The sequence below is a fragment of the Lissotriton vulgaris genome, chromosome 2_1 (genome assembly GCF_964263255.1).
Source record: "Lissotriton vulgaris chromosome 2_1, aLisVul1.2, whole genome shotgun sequence".
In the NCBI taxonomy this organism is placed as follows: domain Eukaryota; kingdom Metazoa; phylum Chordata; class Amphibia; order Caudata; family Salamandridae; genus Lissotriton; species Lissotriton vulgaris.
In genome coordinates, this window is record NC_141687.1 from 33,644,138 (window position 1) to 33,663,619 (window position 19,482).

Sequence of the window (19,482 nt, forward strand, 5' to 3'; positions counted from 1 at the left end):
AAAGACACTTCACAGATCAGAACCTGCAGGTTGCACAATGGTGAAACGTGCTACAAGTGCAAGCCATCGCTGGGCTTGTGGCATTAGTCAGTCTCACTAGTTCGGCATTGGTTCTCACAGTAGTCCCATAGGGCGTGAGCCGCTTTTCCACACAGGAATATCTGGTATCTTCTGAATGATGGTCTGCACCACTAAAGACTCAGGAGGGCGGGAAGGGGTTCTTCCCCAGCAACAATCTGTGCCTGCTGTCCAGAGACTTGTCAATGGTAGCTCAGTGTTCGTCCACATCTTCTGATCCCGCCAGATGTCCCGGATGGAGCGATGGTTTAGGGGTGAAGTGGACGCAGCACAAGGCACATGTCCCGTCATTCGCTGATGGAGAAGTTGAGATATAAATAGAGCGCGTGCATCGCTGCACGGAGTTGCCCAGGTAGCAATTTCTAGTTACTCTTGATTTATTGCCTCAGTGTACAGGGCAAACGTGTGAACACTGACGGTCCACAGTGACAATGAATGCAGCACAGAGCTGGGCTCTGTGGTCTGGAGGGGTACACCATGTGCACCCTCCTTCTCTGGGTGGGACTACTCTCAGCACACAAGGCTGCAGAGGACAGGCAGTGGACGCAGTACCTGCTTCTACCTGTGTCCCAAGAGCCTGTACCTGTCACCTGCACAGTTACACTTCCCTGCTGGCCTCCCCTGTTTCAATGCGTCTGTCCGAACCCTGCAGCGGGTCCTTTACTTTTTCAAATTTGGGACATGGATGGGACATAGGTCTAGGGCACATTCGCCATGAATGACGGTGAGAACGCAAGGGTGTCCGGTGTATGACTGGAACACAACCGGAGGTTAGAGACAGCCCTGTGAACTGCAGGGCTTCTTCAAAGGATTTTGGGGGTCCTTTGTAGTGGACCAGTCACGGCTCCACGCTTTCCCAGAGGTGTGACCCGCCGCAGAGGGAGCAGAGACCCGAGACTCCTTCATCTTGTGCACCCTTGCGGTGGGCTCCCCTGACCAGCAGCTCCCAGACCATACACAAACTCTGGGGCTTGGGGGAGAGTTGGGGAGAGATGGGGCCTGGGGGGGAGATGGGGCCTGGGGGAGAGATGGGGCCTCGGGGAGGGAGATGGGGCCTCGGGGAGGGAGATGGGGCCTCGGGGAGGGAGATGGGGCCTCGGGGAGGGAGATGGGGCCTCGGGGAGGGAGATGGGGCCTCGGGGAGGGAGATGGGGCCTCGGGGAGGGAGATGGGGCCTCGGGGAGGGAGATGGGGCCTCAGGGAGGGAGATGGGGCCTCAGGGAGGGAGATGGGGCCTCGGGGAGGGAGATGGGGCCTCAGGGAGGGAGATGAGGCCTCGGGGAGGGAGATGAGGCCGCGGGGAGGGAGATGAGGCCACGGGGAGGGAGATGAGGCCGCGGGGAGGGATATGGGGCCTCAGGGAGCTGTACAGACACAACTAGACACTGGTCTGCTGCAGCCCAGGGAAGAATCTGCACCACCAGGCCTTGTGGTAAGGTTATGGGTCTGAGGTCCTCCTGAACGTGCCCTCACAGGAGAGAGGCTCGCTCCCCAAAAGGGTGCTTGTGGTGGGCACCTCGATCTCTCGCTGCCAGGTCTGCTAAGTATTGTGCAAGGAGACTGAGAATCTCAAAGTAACTACAAAAAGGCCAAAATCTACTAAGATAAACTATGAGGACCTGGCGGCAAGAACCCTCGTGACTAGGCCTGGGCGGTAAATTCCGTTCTGCTGGCGGAATTTGCCGAATTTTGGTAATTTCGCGTTCCGTGGAGAATGCAAAATTGCCCAAAATTCTGCATTCAGCGAATTTGCGAAATTTTTGCTTGTTCGCGTTCTCAAAATGCGTGTTTGCGAGATATTTCCCCCTGAGCACGCAAACAGCGGTTGCGAACAGTAAAAACAGCATTGCGATCAACGAATTCCGCGTGTTCGCGAGATTTTTTACCGTTTTCTAGAGATTTGCGTAACGCGATTACGCAAATTCCGCCCATCCCTACTCGTGACCAGGTTTGGTGATTCGATCATCAGAAGTAGTTCCAACAATGAGGCTCTTGGAGAACATCGCACAATGGCGAATTAACCCCTCACAGGATCAGTGATACCACGGGCTGGGTCCTTCTTTTACTTGGGCGGTGGGTCTGACCTATGGGCCAGAGGGAGACCCTACGATGAGATTTTCCGTCCTCGGGCTGTTGGGATCAAAGGCAGTCCCATTACAGTGCTGACGTAGCCTAGCACCAGAGCAGCTCCATGCTGAAAGAAAGGGCGTTACAAAAGACACCAGGACAGGTAAGACCAGTGTTAAGAATCCAACACAGCTTACCAGCCCCACTGGTCTTGGCAGCTGCCTTCAGCGGGGAAGCTTGCAGATTTTGTATTCACCAAGCCTTCGTGACAGGCTCCCGGTGGAGTTCTTGCTTGTATATTTTGATCATGTCTGTAGGAATCTGGGGAGCACCCACAAAAGAAGATGGATTCCCTGGTGATAACTGTGTTTGACTTGTTTCATGCCACCTTTATATGCGCAGTGCTGGGCTGTGAATGAAGTTTTCATCTCCAAAGCAGAAGAACTGGTTGGGCAATGAGGTTGTTTGCTTAGCTGAGTTCTGAGTCTCGACCCCCACACCATCTTCCTTTCTGAGCCTTGAACTGCTCAACTTCGTTCCCTGGGGTGAAGGGCTAAAGAACTAACTTGATGCTCAGGTTTGGGGCCAGAGTAATGTTAAGTCACAAGAGGATAAAGGTAAAAGGCTGTGACTGCTAGATTCCACCCAGTAACCATGATTGCCCCAGGACTTCCGCAAATGTTCCCACACATAATTCACATTTCAAGAGAAAATGTATTTTCTCCACATTTTGTTGGGTAAACTGAGCAAAGACAAAGTGAAATCAGTCAGTTCCATGATTGCACTACATGAAAACACAATTCGTAGCCCCCATAGTACACAAGCAGCTAAACTTGGGTAACTGGATTTGTTTTGTTGTACCAATGCAAAGTTTTTGAAATTGGACTCCTGGAAACTTGAAAAGGAATAGTGGCAGGAAAGCCTAGTGCAGGGCGACTGTCAACGCAATAGCCCTTCCAGCAGCATAGTGTCAAACTCTGCAAACACCTATCCAACATACTGCCTGGAGTAACTCTCCCCAGGGGCCAATTCATGGGGTCAACACACAACACCCGCCCAGAGAATAGGGCCACACCCCACGCCTCCTTACCACCCACTCCCATACTCGCAGGCATGGCTGATCCTATGGTAAGACCATGCTCATTGGCCTAGTAGGTTGCCCCAGGCAGAAGGCGCGAGTCGTTGGCTTTTACAGAAAAGCATCATATACGGTTCTATAGTCAAGGCAAGGACAGATAATGGTGCTTCGTCTCCGTCACCAGTGAACCTTGCCCTGCCCTCTCAGTTGTGATCTGCAGCCCGCTCTGCACTGGAATACTCCAGTCTTACTCACGTGTAGTTGGGGTGCGCTGCATGTGCCATGTCCGCACTGATCATGTAAGACTTTGGGACGGACTCCTCAAAGGCGGTCAGATTCTGCGGAGTGGATGAGATGCGGCGCAGGATCAGTTCGGTCAGCAGCGACTCTGCCCCCTGGGCACTGCCAGAGCCCACCTGAAAAGGAACAGATGAGGCTCAATGAAAGGACAAGCCCATCCTTGTGACAGACTGGACATCCATGCCAAAGGCTGGCCCACAGAGCAGGCCATGTTCACACCCACCGCCGACGTGGAAATGCATGTATGTTTGATCAAAACAGTGATGGACTATGGATGATGCTTCATGACATTGTATGTAAGTAATGACCATCAGGAAGGTGTACAACTAGGCATGCCAACATCATGCCATTGTATGTAGGTCAAATAAAGCAAAAAGAACAGATGATGGATGGAATGTTGAACAATGCAAACATTCACCCCCAGTCAATAGACCCAGGTTTAATCCATTGTTCTTTTGCTCACCACACCACCCCAGTTTAGACCCAGCCAAATGCAAATCAGTCTTGACCCTGTGCCTCATGGGAACAGTCCACCCCGAACTGCCCAACCAGGTTGTCTCTGGACCTGAAACAAGCATCCTGGGACCGGTTTCGGGGTATTACCCCTCATCAGCCAGGCTGATTTGGATATAGCTGGGTCTAAACTGGAATGGCATGGTGAGCAAAAAAATGGATTTAGCCCCTTATCTCTGCACTGTGGTGAATGTTTGGCATTGTTCAGCATTCTGTTCAGCAATTGTTCTTTCTGCATTGCTCACCCTGAGTGGGATGGGTATGCCCAGATGTGGCTCCCATGCGCTCCAAGCCACTGGAGTCAAGCTATCCTGGCTGGTGAGGGGTAATACCCCGAAACCGGCCCCAGGATGCTTGTTTCTGACATTGTTCAGCATTCTGTCCATCAATTTTATCTTTTTGATATTGTATGTAGGTCTTCACCAACAGGAGGGTGTACAACTAGGCATGCCAACATCATTCCATTGTATGGAGGGTTGCACCAACAAGAAGGTGTACAAGTTGCCATGCCAACATCATGACGACGTATATAGGTCTTCACCAACAGGAAGGTGTACAACAGGGCATGGCAACATCATGCCATTGTATGCAGGGTTTCACAAACAGGAAGGTGTACAACTGGGCATGGCAACATCATGCCATTGTAAGCAGGGTTTCACAAACAGGAAGGTGTACAACGAGGAACACCGACATCATGACAGTGTATGTAGGATATCACCCACAGGAGGATGTACAACTGGGCATGCCAACTCCATGGCATTGTACAGGACTTCACCAAAAGAAGGTGTACAACTAGGCATGCTAACATCATGACACTGTATGTAGGGTTTCACCAACAGAAGGTGTACAACTAGGCATGCTAACATCATGACACTGTATGTAGGGTTTCACCAACAGAAGGTGTACAACTAGGCATGCTAACAGCATGACACTGTATGTAGGGTTTCACTGACAGAAGGTGTACAACTAGGCACGCCAACATTCTGCACTCATTTGTGGGATTTGAAAATATCCAGAGGAGCTTGCGCAAAGCACAAGCCTAACTGCTATATGCAATCGTGTGTGTGTGTGTGTGTGTGTGTGTGTGTGTGTGTGTGTGTGTGTGTGTGTGTGTGTGTGAGATAACGTGTGCTCTTTTTTCCATCCGCTGGCCCTCAGTGTGACCTACCAAAGCACAACCAATGCACGCCTTAAGGACATCCTGCTTTTATTGCAAGAGAGTGAAGCTGTGGCGCACAGAGCAGCAGATATCGGACTCATCCTACCGCTGCCCACAGTAACGCTTGGTCAGGCAGCAGGAATACTGCCAAGGCCCTCAGTGCCCTGGCATGCGTGCAGTGCCAGTCCGCGCCCAGAGGAGGGTACTCCGTTCCACACATTGTGACGATAAAGGTCCCACTTCAAACCCGGGTGGGTGCCATGTACCTGCTGTGCCACAAGTCAAAGCTCACCTCTTCGTTGTCGTAGAGGGTAATCATACGGACATTTGGGTCGCTGGACAGAGAGGTTGGAGGGTCACAGGACCGGATCAGAGCCTGGAAATCCAAAAGAGGAGACGTGCCAATAATTACTTACTTTTTCATCTTTTGTTATTAAGTTTTAATGGCACCACTAAAAAAAAGTCTTTAGATATAACATAAAAAACCACAACTTAACTAACTCAATTTTGTAAATTTTTTTAAATTAGTTTTAGTTCGTGAGTAAACAAAAAGAAAACAGACTAAGATAACATTCAGCTTATCAACTAAAATCAACCATCTAACGTGAAAGTGAGCAGTAGTTGTTGAATTACGCTTAGTTCCATAAAGGAATATATGACATTTAAATATGGAAGTAAGGATGAGTAAAAAAGGCTGAATTCATTCAGGGCTCAACACTTCTCAAGTATATCTTTTCCTCCTATCGAATGCACGATCAAAACAGTAATCACTGACTTTAGTGGGAAACTCAATAGCCTACGGACAGGTACTTCCCTATCATGACGCTGTCGTGTATCTGGGTACGATGTTTATTGTTAACAGAGGTTACTCTTAATAGGACATCTGTGGCTCAAAGTGAGCAAACCTAGAGATGTTAGTCTGTGCTTGGAAACTTCAGGGGAGGCTGCACAAGTTCAACCGAGAGCTGACTTACAGAAAGAAAGGAGCCTCATTACATTTTGCATGACCTGGCACCTGTCTCTAAAGGAGATATGGCAAATTAGGATTACAGGTAAGGAATATGCTACTTACCAGTATGCATCTGTTCTTGGCATGTAGGGCTGCTGACATTCATATCTGTGCATAGATCTCCGCCTAGTGTTGGGTCCGGATGATTGCACATTGTTGTCTTGGAAGAGTCTTCGAAGTATCACGAGATAGGTGGCTCCTCCCCTGGACTACAGTGCGCATGGGCATCCTCTCCATCCTCAGATTGTTTTTCGCCATTGTGGCAGAGATGGAGTGTAATACAGTAAGAGATGACCATGCCTGAGAATTATTCTGAGTGCTACCGCTGCGACAGACACTGGGGAGGAGGGTGGGCGATATGAATGTCAGCAGCCCTACATGCCAAGAACAGATGCATACTGGTAAGTAACATATTCCGTTCGAGGCATGTGGGCTGCTGAATTCATATCTGTGCATAGAATAAATAGCAGTTACCTCCTTATCGGCGGTTGCCCGTGCCAGCTGCAGCAGTCTGAAAGAGAGTTCTGAGAACAGCCTGTCCTACAGCAGCTTGCTGCTTGGAGTGTACATCTACGCAATAGTGTTTGGTAAATGTATGTATGGTGGTCCATGTGGCTGCTCTACATATGTCCTCTAAAGGAATGTTACCTAGGAAAGCCATGGATGCCCCTAGCTTGCGTGTGGAATGCGCTCTTGGGGGAACTGTTAAAGTGAGTTTAGACTTCTGATAACAGATTTGTATGCATTTAACTATCCACCTGGCTATACCTGATTTGGAAATAGGGTTGCCTTTATGTTATGGAGAGAAGGCAACAAACAGTTGTTTAGTCTTTCGAAAGTCTTTTGTCCTGTTGATGTAATACAAGAGAGCTCTTTTGGCATCTAAGGTGTGCAGTGCTCTGTCTGCCACTGAGTCAGGGTTTGGAAAGAAAACTGGCAGTTCTACATTTTGATTAATGTGGAACTGCGAGATTACTTTTGGCATGAACTTGGGGTTGGTGCGCAGCACCACCCTATTAGCATGGATTTGTAGGTAGGGCTCCTGAATTGTGAGGGCTTGAAGCTCGCTGACTCTTCGCAGCGATGTGATGGCTATTAGAAAGGCCACTTTCCAAGTAAGAAACTGTATCTCACAAGAATGGAGAGGCTCAAAGGGGGGCCCCATGAGCCTGGTGAGGACGATATTTAGATTCCAGACAGGCGAAGGAGGATGTCTGGGAGGGATCATTCTTTTAAGGCCCTCCAAAAAGGCTTTGATGGCAGGCACTCTGAAGAGTGAAAGGTGCTGCCTGTTCTGAAGATAAGCGGCTATAGCAGCCAAATGTATCCTGATGGAACTATATGCTAGGTTGCATTGGTACAGATGCAGTAGGTAACATATGATGTTCTGCGTGGATGCATCTAGCGGATTGATGTAATTGCTGGAACAGTAAATGACAAATCGTTTCTATTTGGCTGCATAGCACGCCCTGGTTGTGGGCCGCCTTGCCTCTTTGATAATGTTCATACACTCAGGGGGCAAGTTGAGGTAGCCAAACTCTATGACCTCAGGAGCCAAATCGCTAGGCTCAACTGTTGAGGATCTGGGTGCTGAATGTCGCCATGGCTCTGCGTGAGGAGGCTGGGAGTGAGGCACAGCCGTTGGTGTGGCACCACTGAAAGTTCCAGGAACGTGGTGTACCAAGCCTGCTGTGCCCACGTTGGAGCAACTAGGATGAGCGTCATGGAGTGCTGCCGCAGTTTGCGCGCCACCAGCGGTATGAGTGGGGCTGGGGGAAAAGCGTACGTAAATCTGCCTGACCAGTTCATCCATATCGCATTGCCCTGTGACTGCGGGTGTGGGAACCTGGCGGCGAAGCTTTGGCATTTTGCGTTCTCTTCTGTGGCGAAGAGGTCGATTTCTGGATGACCCCACTGCTGGAAATACGTCTGGAGTACCGAGGGGTGGATTTCCCACTCGTGCATCTGATGACTGTGCCTGCTGAGCAGGTCCGCCATCTGGTTGTCTACACCCAGGAGATGCTCCGCCATGAGGAAGATGTTCCTCTGAATGGCCCACTTCCACATGCTCTGGGCTAGATGAGATAGCTGCGGGGAGTGCGTGCCTCCCTGCTTTTGGATGTAATACATGGCAGTCATGTTGTCCATCCGGATCAACACGACCTTGTTGCACAGGTGCAACTTGAACGCTTTCAGTGCCATGAAGATCGCCATCAGCTCTAACAGGTTGATATGCATCTTCTGCTGTTGTGATGTCCATAGTCCCTGCACCGTGTAATGAAGGACATGCGCTCCCCAACCCTGGAGAGATGCGTCCGTCGTTAACACTATCTGTGGGACAGGCTCTTGGACCGGTCGTCCCCTGCAAAGGTTTTGTGGGTTCCACCAATGCAGAGAGTTGTAGGCACGACCGGTCACCAACACTAGGTCTTTTAGATGGCCATGAGCCTGGTTCCACTGTCGCGCTAAGCATTCTTGAAGGGGAAGCATGTGTAGTCTCGCGTGCGGGACTATGAATATGCAGGATGCCATCATGCCGATCAGTTGCATGAACACCTGCGCTGGGAGTGATTGTTGAGGCCTGAACCTCCGAATGAGCAGCTGCATGCTGTTGACCCTGGCAGAGTTCGGCTGCGCTGTTGCCGTCAGAGTGTTCAATGTTGCCCCTAGGTACTGTTGCACATGGGCGGACTGCTGGTGCGACTTTGCGTAGTTGAGTGAGAACCCCAGACTGTGAAGGAGGTGAATCGTGCACGACATGTGGCTGGCACACTGCTGGGCTGACTTGGCCTGAACGAGCCAATCATCCAGGTAAGGATAGACGTGAACATGTTGTCTGCGAAGGTGCGCCGCCACGGTCTCTAAGCACTTGGTGAACACTCTGGGGGCAGTGGTGACCTCGAAAGGCAGAACCTTGAATTGGTAATGCTGATTGTTGATGGTGAACCTGAGATATTTTTTGTGACTTGGGTGAATGGGAATGTGGAAATATGCATCCGTGAGGTCCAGGGTCGCTAGGAAGTCGCCCTGACTGAGCAACAGCAGGACCTGCTGTAAGGTTAACATATGAAAGTGTTCTGAAAGGATGTATTGGTTGAGGGGTCTGAGGTCTAGAATGGGTCGCAGGGATCTGTCCTTTTTTGGGATTAAGAAGTACAGAGTACACCCCTGTACCTCGTTCTTCTGCAGGCACGAGCTCTATTGCCCCTTTTTGCAGCATGGCGAGTACTTCTTGCTGCAATAAGTGCATGTGCTCTGCGGACATAGGACGGTGCCTTGGGGGTATGTTGGGGGGGTGGAGGTTAGTTCTAGACAATAGCTGTACCGGATAAGTTGTCTCACCCACCTGTCCGTGGTAATGCCTTCCCAGGCTGGCAGGAACTGCTGGAGTCTTCCCCCGACAGGTGTTAGATGGTCGGGGGGCAGTGACAAGGCGTCACTGTTTGTTGGGAGCGGAGGATCTGGCGTTGTTATTGCCATGTCCTCTGCCCTTGGCGCTGTTCCCACGGTATCCACCCCTGGTATTCTTTCTGTAGGTGGATTGCGTGCTCCCCTTGGTGTACTGGGCCTGCTGTAGAGCCTGTCCTCTAGAGGCTCCCCTATTACCGGAGCGACAAAAGGAATTGCCCCGAAACTGCTGAGATTGCAGAGCCCCCATGGATTTGGCTGTCTCAGTGTCCTTTTTTATTTTTTCGAGCTGTTGGCGGACAACCGAACTTAATCGGAGGGTGGCCGACGGTTTTGGAGCTTGATGTAGTGGTCGATTCGAGCTGCTTCAGCACCTGAGTAGGACGCTTGCTCGATTGCGTCGACTCGAGCTCCCGGCGTGTAGCATTTCCAGCCTTAGGCGTCGACGAGACTTGCGGTTTCGGGTCGGCTTTGGCTTTCGGCTCGAGTTGTTTGCTGAGCAGAGGCTTGAGCCCTGAAATCTTCAGCTCGACGTCCTTCGTCTGGAGGCCTTTGGCCTTGTCGCCATGTTTGTTCGTCGACGGCGTCGAGGTGACGTGCTTGCTGGTTGAGCCCTGCGTCGACGCTCCAGTCTTCAAGGCGACAGCCACTTTCGACGCGGAAGGGTCGTCGATAGTCTTTGAATGGACTGGCGTCGACGTCGAACCGACCACCATTTTAAGTAGTTTCGGTTTCGATTTCGGCTCCGTTGGTTTCGGTTTCGATTTTGAGGAATCGACCGATGGCTCGTTGGACGCATTCTTAGCCTGGCTTGGACGCGGGGCTATAGAACGTGTAGAAAGATCTTGGCTAAGGCCACTTGGCGATGCCTCGACCTGAGCCGCTGGGAGCGTAATGTCAGTTATAGGCCCCACTACTGCGGTTGGGCCCGGCTCATCACTGGAGTCGTCATCGACGGCTCCGATGGCCCCTTCGTCGTCCCCTACCTCGATGACGTCTTCTTCGTGGACGAACTCTTCAGCTTGCTCGTCCACCTCGAAGTTGGAGTCGTGCTCCGACGCTGGTTCCGATTGCTCTTCAGGAACCTCTTCTTCTTCTTCTTCTTCATCTCCGACGCCTTCTTCGTCACCGAATCTACAGCTCTACATGCCAAGAACAGATGCTTACTGGGTAAGTAACATTTTCTGTTTGAGGCTGTAGATCACATCCTTTGCACAGACTATACAGCAGTATACTCCTGTAGCTGTTGCAGTTGTTTGAAAGAGTGTTCTAAGTACAGCCTGGCCTTCATTAGCTTGCTGCCTCGCTAACACATCTACACAATAGTGCTTGGGGAATGTGTGTGGTGTAGACCATGTTGCAGCTTTACAGATGCCAGCTATGGGAAGGTTTCCTAGGAAGCCATAGAAGCTCCTATTTTGCGAGTTGAATGCACTCTAGGGGGTATTGGTAAAGTTATTTTTGCTTTCTTTTAATATGTCTGAATATATTTGACAATCCATCCAGCAATACCAGATTTAGATATAGGTTAGCCTTTGTGTGGTGGAAGAAAAAGTAACAAAGAGTTGTTTTGTTTTGCAAAATGGTTTTGTTCTATCTATGTAATATAGCAAAGCTCTTCTAACAAGTGTAGAGCTCGTTCTGCCACTGAATCTGGCTGAGGAAAAAACACACGTAACTCATCCAATTGATTGATGTGAAAGACTGATACTACTTTAGGTAGAAATTTAGGGTTAGTAAGAAAAGCCACTTTGTCTTTGTGGAACTGGAAAAAAAGTTCTTCTATGGTTAGTGCCTGTAGCTCACTCACCCACTCTCCTCGGTGAGGTAATTGCAATGAGGAAAGCAACTTACCATGAAAGAATGTGGAGTTCACATTTATGTGTTGGTTCAAAAGGTGGACCCATTAATCGTGTTAGGACTATGTTAAGATTCGACACTTGGGCAGGTGGAAGTCTTGGTGCTATTACCCTTTTTAATCCTTTCATAAATGCTTGAATAACTGGTACACTAAAGAGAGACAAATGCTGTCTATTTTGTAGGCACGCAGCTATTACAGCGAGACGTGAGCTGATGGATGTGTACGCTAATTCGGACTGCTGCAAGTGTAGTAAATAAGAGATGATATTTTGTATGGAAGCATCCAAAGGATTGATATTATTATTAGAATATATAACAAATCGTTTCCATTTAGCTGCATAACAGGCTCTTGTGGTGGCCTTCAGGCCTCTCTGATGATGTTCATACAGCCTGGTGGAGGATTCCGATAACCAAACTCTATGACGTCAGGAGCCAGATCGCTAAGTTGAGTTCTTTGGGATCTGAATGTCTGATTTCTCCATGGCTCTGAGTGAGGTGACTGGATGTGATGTGCAGCTTCTATATGGAACTACTGATGGCTCCAACAGGGTTCTGAACCATGGATGATGGGCCCTTGTGGGACCTACTAGGATTAGTGTGAGGGATGTTTGCCTGAGCTTTCGAACCATTAGTGGAATGAGTGTGAGGTGGAAAGAATTTGCAAATATCCCATATCAATTCATCCATAGTGCATTGCCTTTGGAGATTCAGTGTGGATATCTGGAGGCAAAGCTTGGGCATTTTGCGTTTTCGTGCGTGGCGAATAGATCTATTTGGGGAAAACCCCAACGTTGAAAGTATGGGAGGAGAACTTGAGGGTGAAGTTCCATTCGTGGATTTGTTGCTTCTGTCTGTTGAGGAGGTCAGCAAATTGATTGTTTACTCCTGGAACATGTTCTGCTAGGAGATCAATTCTGTGGTGTTTGGGCCACCTCTAAATGGCTTGTGCATGTAGGGCTTGTGCTAGTAGTGACAGTTGGAGAGAGTGTGTCCCCCTCCCGGTTTTTGTATATAGTAAATGGCTATCATGTTGTCTGACAAAACCTTGTTCATCAAGAGGACAAAGGTCAAGGAGTGGCGAAACACTGCTAGCAGTTCTAGGTGATTTGTGTGGAGATGTATTTGCTTTCGACTCCTCAAGCCTTGAATTGTGTGGTCTTGGAGATGAGCTCCCCAACCAGTGAGCGACGCGTCTGCTGTTGGCACTGTCTGTGGCACAGGGTCGATGAAGGGCCGCCCTTTGGGAAGATTGTGTGGGTTCCACCACCGCAGAGAGCGATGCGTGCGGCTGTTTACCAACACTAGATCGGTTAACAGACACTACGACTGGTTCTACTGACTCGCTAAGTACTGTTGAATGGGACGCATGTGAAGCCTTGCACAAGGAGCAATCATGAGGCAAGACGCCATCATTCCCAGCAGCTGCATGAACACTTGAGCTGGTAATAGGCAGTTGGGCGGAAACTGAGCGATTAAAGCCTGAACATTGTGAATTCTGGGGAGGAATGGTTTTGAACCAGAGCGCAGCAATACACGTCCGAACCTGATGGCGGAAAAAAACAATCCAACAATGGAGCTGATTCCCATGTGCACGATCACCGATCATGATCTACGAAGAAAATCAACTTGCAAACATCCGGACCCAACACTAGATGACAGTAGTATGTTAAGCATTTGATCTACAGCTCACATGACTCGAACACTTCTTTCACCAATGTGAGAGCCATTGAAGACCATATAGCTGTGGTTTCGGGGTCTGAAGCGCACATGGCTGCAATCCTCTCCGTCAGATAGAAGGCTTCCCCCTTGCAGGGATGTCCAGCAATAAACCAACATTGGACAGGCAAGAGGTAAGAAAGAAAGCGCACCTCACCTTCTTTACCAAAAGGAACCAGGTCAAGGGGTGACGATAAACTGGGAAAGACGAGCACCTTGTTCATCAAGAGGACAAAGGTCAAGGAGTGGTAATACACTGGGAAAGACGAGCACCTTGTTCACCGCAGGGACTAGGTGAAGGAGTGATGATACACAGGCACAGACTAGTACCTGATTCATAGAGAGCACTAGGTCAAGGAGTGGCGGTACACAGGGACAGAAGCACTCCTCGTTCACTGTGGGGACCAGGTCAAGGAGTGGCAATACACGGTGATAGACGCGCACTTTGTTCATTGCCAGGACCAGGTGAATGAGCAGCGATACACAGGGACAGACATGCACCTTGTTCACTGTGAGGACCAGGTCAAGGGGTGACAATACACAGAGATAAACGCACACCTAGTTCACCACGAAAGAGTGGCGGCACACTGGGACAGATGCGCAACATGGTTCACTGCGAGGACTAGGTGACGGAATAGTGATACACTGGGACAGACATGCACCTTGTTCACAGTGAGGACCAGGTGAAGGTGTGGCGATACACTAGGTCAGACGTGGAGCTTGTTCATTGCGAGAACCAGGTGAAGGAGTGGCGATACACTGGGACAGCCACGTGGCGTATTCCTTGCAAGGACCAGGTGAAGCAGTGGGGATACACAGACGCATACCTTGTTCACTACAAAGAAGGATTGGCGGCACACGGGGACCGACGCGCAAGAAACAAGTTACTTACCTGTAACTTTAGTTCTCCAGTATTGGTAACTTTCATAGATTCCCATTGCTTGTATCATTCCCCGTCGTCGGAATGGGAGCCTCGGTAATAAAATATATATATATATATACCTAGGTAAATACACCCTAATAGGTGTAAAAAAGGTAAAAAATTAGGCCTAGGCCTCATTATCTTTTGCAGCCTATTGCTGTCATTATGTAAAAGGACCCAAAGTCCCCTTAGCAACCAATCAGATCAGCCTCACCCTGTAGAACCTTCCTGAGAAAGCTCAGAGCCTCAGATTTTCGTAGCCGTTGCTTTGCCACATAATCACCTAGCCCTAAAGTGAGCTTTCCCAGGGGAGGCGGGTGGGCGCATGGGAATCTATGAAAGTTACCAATACTGGAGAACTAAAGTTACAGGTAAGTAACTTGTTTCTTACTCCAGTATTGGAACTTTCATAGATTCCCATTGCTTGTATCAGAGTAGATAGCAGTTAGCATACCTCAAACATTTCGTGCACAGTTACAGAATCATTATAGACTAATGACATCACAGATTATAACAACCATAAAGCAGTAACAAAGCATAATAAACGAAATGTTTGAAAAAACAGGAGGAGGGAAGAGAGGAAAGCTCACCTCTTATTGGAAGAGATTTCTCAGGACTGCCTGTCCTACAGCCGAATCCTCCTTTGCAGCCGCCTCCAGGCAGTAATGTCTCGTGAAGGAGTGCGTACTGCTCCAGGTGGCTGCTCTGCAAATGTCCTTTATGGATACTCCAGCAAACAGCGCCACTGATGCTGAGACTGACCTTGTGGAATGTGCCTTCACCTGTCCTTGTAAAGGTTTGCCTGCCGCCTGGTGGCAGAACCGGATCGCACTAGTTATCCATCTAGATATCCCTTGTTTTGACAAAGGAAATCCTTTCCTTGGGGCTCCGAAAGCCACAAACAGTTGGGGTGTCTTTCGAAATACAGCTGTGCGTTGTAGATAGAATTTCAAACATCTCTGAACGTCCAGAGAATGAAGTGTCCTCTCAGCCTGGGTTGAAGGCCGAGGAAAAAAAGATTTCAAAATCACTGGCTCGTTAAGATGAAAGTCCGTCGGTACCTTCGGAATGAACTTGGGGTTCATCCGTAGGATAACTGTATCATTCTTGAACTGTAAGAAGGGTTCTTTGATGGTTAAAGCCTGAAGCTCTCCTACTCTCCTTGCAGAGGTGAGTGCCAAAAGAAGCGCCACTTTCCATGATAGGAACTTCAGGTCCGCTTTATGTACTGGCTCAAATGGCGGTCTCATTAGCTGGGCCAGGACCACATTCAAGTGCCACACCGGAGGTGGGGGCCTAACTGGCGGGAAAACTCTAAACAGTCCTTTCAAGAATTGTTTGATTACTCTCGCTGATAATAGAGAGGGACCCGATCTTGTTCTCCTATACCTGGAAATAGCTGCCAAGTGGACCTTGATAGAAGCATGAGCCAGACCTGCTTGTGCCAATGAAAGAATATAAGGTAAAAGTTGATGCGGAGCTGACGAGAAAGGATGTACTTTCTCCCTCTGACACCACAAATGGAACCTCTTCCATTTCGCTCTATATGTCTTATTAGTGCTAGGGGCTCGTGCCTGTGCCAAGATGGTCCTGCATTCTTCTGGGATGTTTAAATCCTTAAACTCTCTGTATTCAGGAGCCAAGCCGCCAACTGAAGCGAGCTCGGGTTCGGGTGAAGAACTTGGCCGTTGTACATCGAGAGCAGTGTCAGTTTGGGCTGCAGATGAATGGGCGGTGTCTCTGATAGAAGAAGCAGCTCCGTGTACCAAAATTGGCGAGCCCAGGCAGGCGCTATTAGTATCATCCTGCACCTGTCCATCTTGAGTTTCTTGAGGACTCGAGGAATTAGGGGAAATGGCGGAAAGGCGTAAACAAACGCGCCTGACCAGGACATCGAAAGGGCATTCCCCAGTGACCCTCGATGGTGTTCCCTGCTTGCGTAACACCGGCATTTCTTGTTCCCCGGTGTTGCAAACAGGTCGATCGCTGGGGTCCCCCAACGGGAGAAGATGTCCTTGATCACTGCGTCCTCCAATTCCCACTCGTGCGAGACTGCTCTCAGGCGGCTTAGCGTATCTGCCTTCGTGTTGCATACTCCTGGAAGGTGTTCTGCTACGAGTGTGATGTTCTGCGCCATCGCCCATTCCCACAGTATTTGGGCTTCCTGTGAAAGCAGTGGCGATCTTGTGCCTCCCTGCTTGTTGACGTAATGCATTGCGGTGGTGTTGTCCGTCCGCACCAGGATTGCTGAATCTGTAATCCTTGGGAGGAAAGCCAACATTGCCAGTCGAATAGCTCTTAGCTCCAGAACGTTGATATGTAGACGACGTTCTTCCGGAGTCCAGTGACCACTGACCTGGAGGTCTTGCATGACCGCTCCCCAACCTTGAAGAGAAGCGTCCGTGGTAATGACCTGAGGAGCCCTTGCAGCCTTGAAACTGAGTCCCACAGTGAGGTGAGATCTTTTCATCCACCATGAAACCGACCGTTTCATCCGCTGGGTTATCGTCACCCTGTCGTCGAACGAACCTTCCACTTGTCTCCACTGAAGGTCCAGCTCCTCCTGCAGGGGGCGCATTCGCAGCCTGCAATGCGGAATCAATTGAATACAGGATGAAATCGACCCTAGAAGAGATTTGTACATCCTGACCATCATCCAACTTCTCTTTTGGCAACGGGTGGCTGACGATATGAGTTTCATCTGTCTCTCTTCCGATGGGAAGGCTTTGCACTCCTGAGTATTGAGTATCGCTCCCAAGAACTTCACCGTACTTGCAGGTTGAAGAACTGACTTTTCCTTGTTGAGTTGTAAACCCAGGTGAATAAAGAGGTTCAAGCACGTGTCCACTGCCCTTGATGCCTCTTGCAAGCTTGGGGCCTTCAGCAGCCAGTCGTCTAAGTACGGGAATACTTCCAGCGACTGTCTCCTCAGAAATGCTGCTACCGGTGCCAGCACCTTTGTGAATATCCGAGGAGCGGACTTTAATCCAAATGGGAGCACCATGAACTGGAAGTGACTCTTGCCTACTGTAAAGCGAAGGAAACGTCTGTGAGCTGGATGGATCGGGATATGAAAATAGGCATCTTCCAGGTCTAATGTTGCCATGTAGTCGCCTGGGTTCAAGAGGCGCAATATGTCCTGGAGTGAAATCATCCGAAACGATAGTTTCGTGAGATAGGTGTTGAGCTCCCTCAAGTCCAGGATAGGACGCCACTTTTGTTTTGTTTTTCGGATCAGAAAAAATCTGGAATAGAAACCTTCTCCCCTTTGTGATAGGGGAACACGCTGGATCGCCCCTTTTTGAAGCATTTGTTGAGCTTCCTCTTGAAGGTTCAGATGGTTGGAAGTAGTGGCGTGGGGAGCTCTTGTAGGTGGAAAGTCCTGGAATTCTAGAGTATGCCCATTCCGGATGATATTTAATACCCACTGATCCGATGTAATCTCTTCCCAGCTGCTCAGATGTTGTGATATCCTGCCGCCCACTGGAGATCCCAGAAGCGGAGGAACAGTTGGCAGAGTCGGGAGGCCTATATTGACGCTTGCCAGCGTCCTTGCCCTGACGCCCCTGTCGTCCACGAGCGTTCTGGCGAGAGAAAGACTGGGATTGCGACTGCCGTTGATAGTATTGATTGCCGTACTGTGGCCTGTAAGACTGCGACTGCTGTGAATATCGCTGTTGCTGATAACCTCCTCTAGGTGAAGAGAAACCTCTTCCTCGTGCTCCACGGAAGGGTGTCTTTCTATATTGCAGGTTCCCCAGAGCCCTTGCTGTCTCCGTGTCCTTTATCCCCTGTAGGGTCTCGTCGACATGTTTCCCAAACAACATGTCCCCGTCGAAGGGCAAATCCAAAATCCTATTCTGGACCTCTGGCCGGAAGTATGTAGCTCTCAGCCATCCTTGTCGCCGAAGAACCGCTGCACTGCCTAGGGCACGGAAAGAGATGGTGGCGATGTCCATCGCGCAATCAATCATCTCTGAAGAGGAACGTTGTCCCTCTTCCAGAAGTTTCTGTGCTTCCGCCTTCTGGTCATCCGCTAGCAGATTCACATAGTGTGCCACATCACTCCACATCTGGCGGTCGTACCTTGCTAGGATCGCCAAGGCATTCGCCGCTCTGACCAGCAAGCTAGCCATTGACGAAAAACGCTTCCCAGCGTTGTCCAACCTTCTACCCTCCTTATCCGGCGGAGTCGTGAGGGTGGCCGAAGGATTCCGCGATTTCTTCTGTGCCGCCTGCGATATGACCGAGTCAGGTCTAGGTTGTCCAATCAAACAGGCGGGACTGTCATCCGGAGCTTTGTACTTTTTCTCCAAGCGCGGAAGAGTTGGAATGACCGTCGCTGGGGTCTGCATCACTTTCTTCCCTTCCTCCCATATGTGCTCCACAATGGGAATCGAGCGCACGGCCTTACGGTATGCCTCCTTGAAATCGTATAAAAAACAATCCGTAGACGTTGTAGGCATCGCTAACTTAAAACGCGCTGTGGCTCTTTCCATCAGGCTGAAGAAACCTCCTACATCAGCCGGAGGCGAGTCGACCGGGTCTGGCACTGGTGAAGCCGGATCCGGAGCTATATACTGGTTCCATTCACTCTCCTGGTCTTGATCTTGGTTTTGCCCCGTTTCATCCTCATCCGAGGTATCCACTTGGACTTGCGGAGGATATGCCCTCTCATGTTCTTCCTGTGCAGGCCGTACTGACTGTGCTGCCACCACCTGCGGTTGAACCTGTGCTTGACCTTCCACAGGTTGCGACCCTTTCTTGCTCCTATACTCCTCCAGCATCGCCCTTAAGTCTGTTAAAAGACTCATAGGCATCGTCACCATGCCCTGCTGTGGTTGGGTATCTTGGTATGCAACCTGTCTTTCTGGCCGCTGTTCCTTCTGATAATAATATTCCTCATCCAAATCCGAATCATGGTATTTCAGATTCAATTGAGATGGACTGTAAGCATCCCCATACATCTCATTTTCCTCTTCTGAGTAGTCATCTTCATCCAACAAAAGGGGTGGAGGTAATGATGGTACTTTCCTTGGAGAAGTCATATCTGGGGTTATCCTCCTCCTTCTGCTGTTTTCTGGCGCTCCTGTCGTCAACGGCGTTGAAAACAAATCCACCGTTTCCTTGTTCTGAATCGTCGTCGACGGGACCGTCGACGAGAGTCCCTTCACCGTCGACGGCATCGTCGACGGAACCATCATCGTCGCCGGGTCCACCGTCGACGGCATCGTCGACGTCACCGTCGACGGGTTCTTCGTCGACGGGCTCGTCGACGGAGCTGTCGTCGTCGACGGGCTCGTCGTCCTCGTCGACGGGATCGTCGTCATCGAGATTGCCACCGTCGACGGAATAGTCATCGTCGACGGGAT

General features: G+C 49.9%; 1 protein-coding gene across 2 annotated transcripts in view; it reads right to left on the bottom strand.

Moving 5' to 3' along the window:
* The window catches only part of DNPEP (aspartyl aminopeptidase), a 381,605-nt gene that overhangs the window by 78,445 nt on the left and 283,678 nt on the right, over positions 1-19,482 (bottom strand). For both annotated transcript variants that reach the window (XM_086954396.1, XM_086954397.1), the window contains exons 10-11: positions 5,488-5,571; positions 3,479-3,639 (exon numbers count right to left, since the gene is read on the bottom strand). In XM_086954396.1, coding sequence (XP_086810522.1) covers positions 3,479-3,639; positions 5,488-5,571 — 245 coding nt within the window. The remainder of the gene's footprint in view (positions 1-3,478; positions 3,640-5,487; positions 5,572-19,482) is intronic.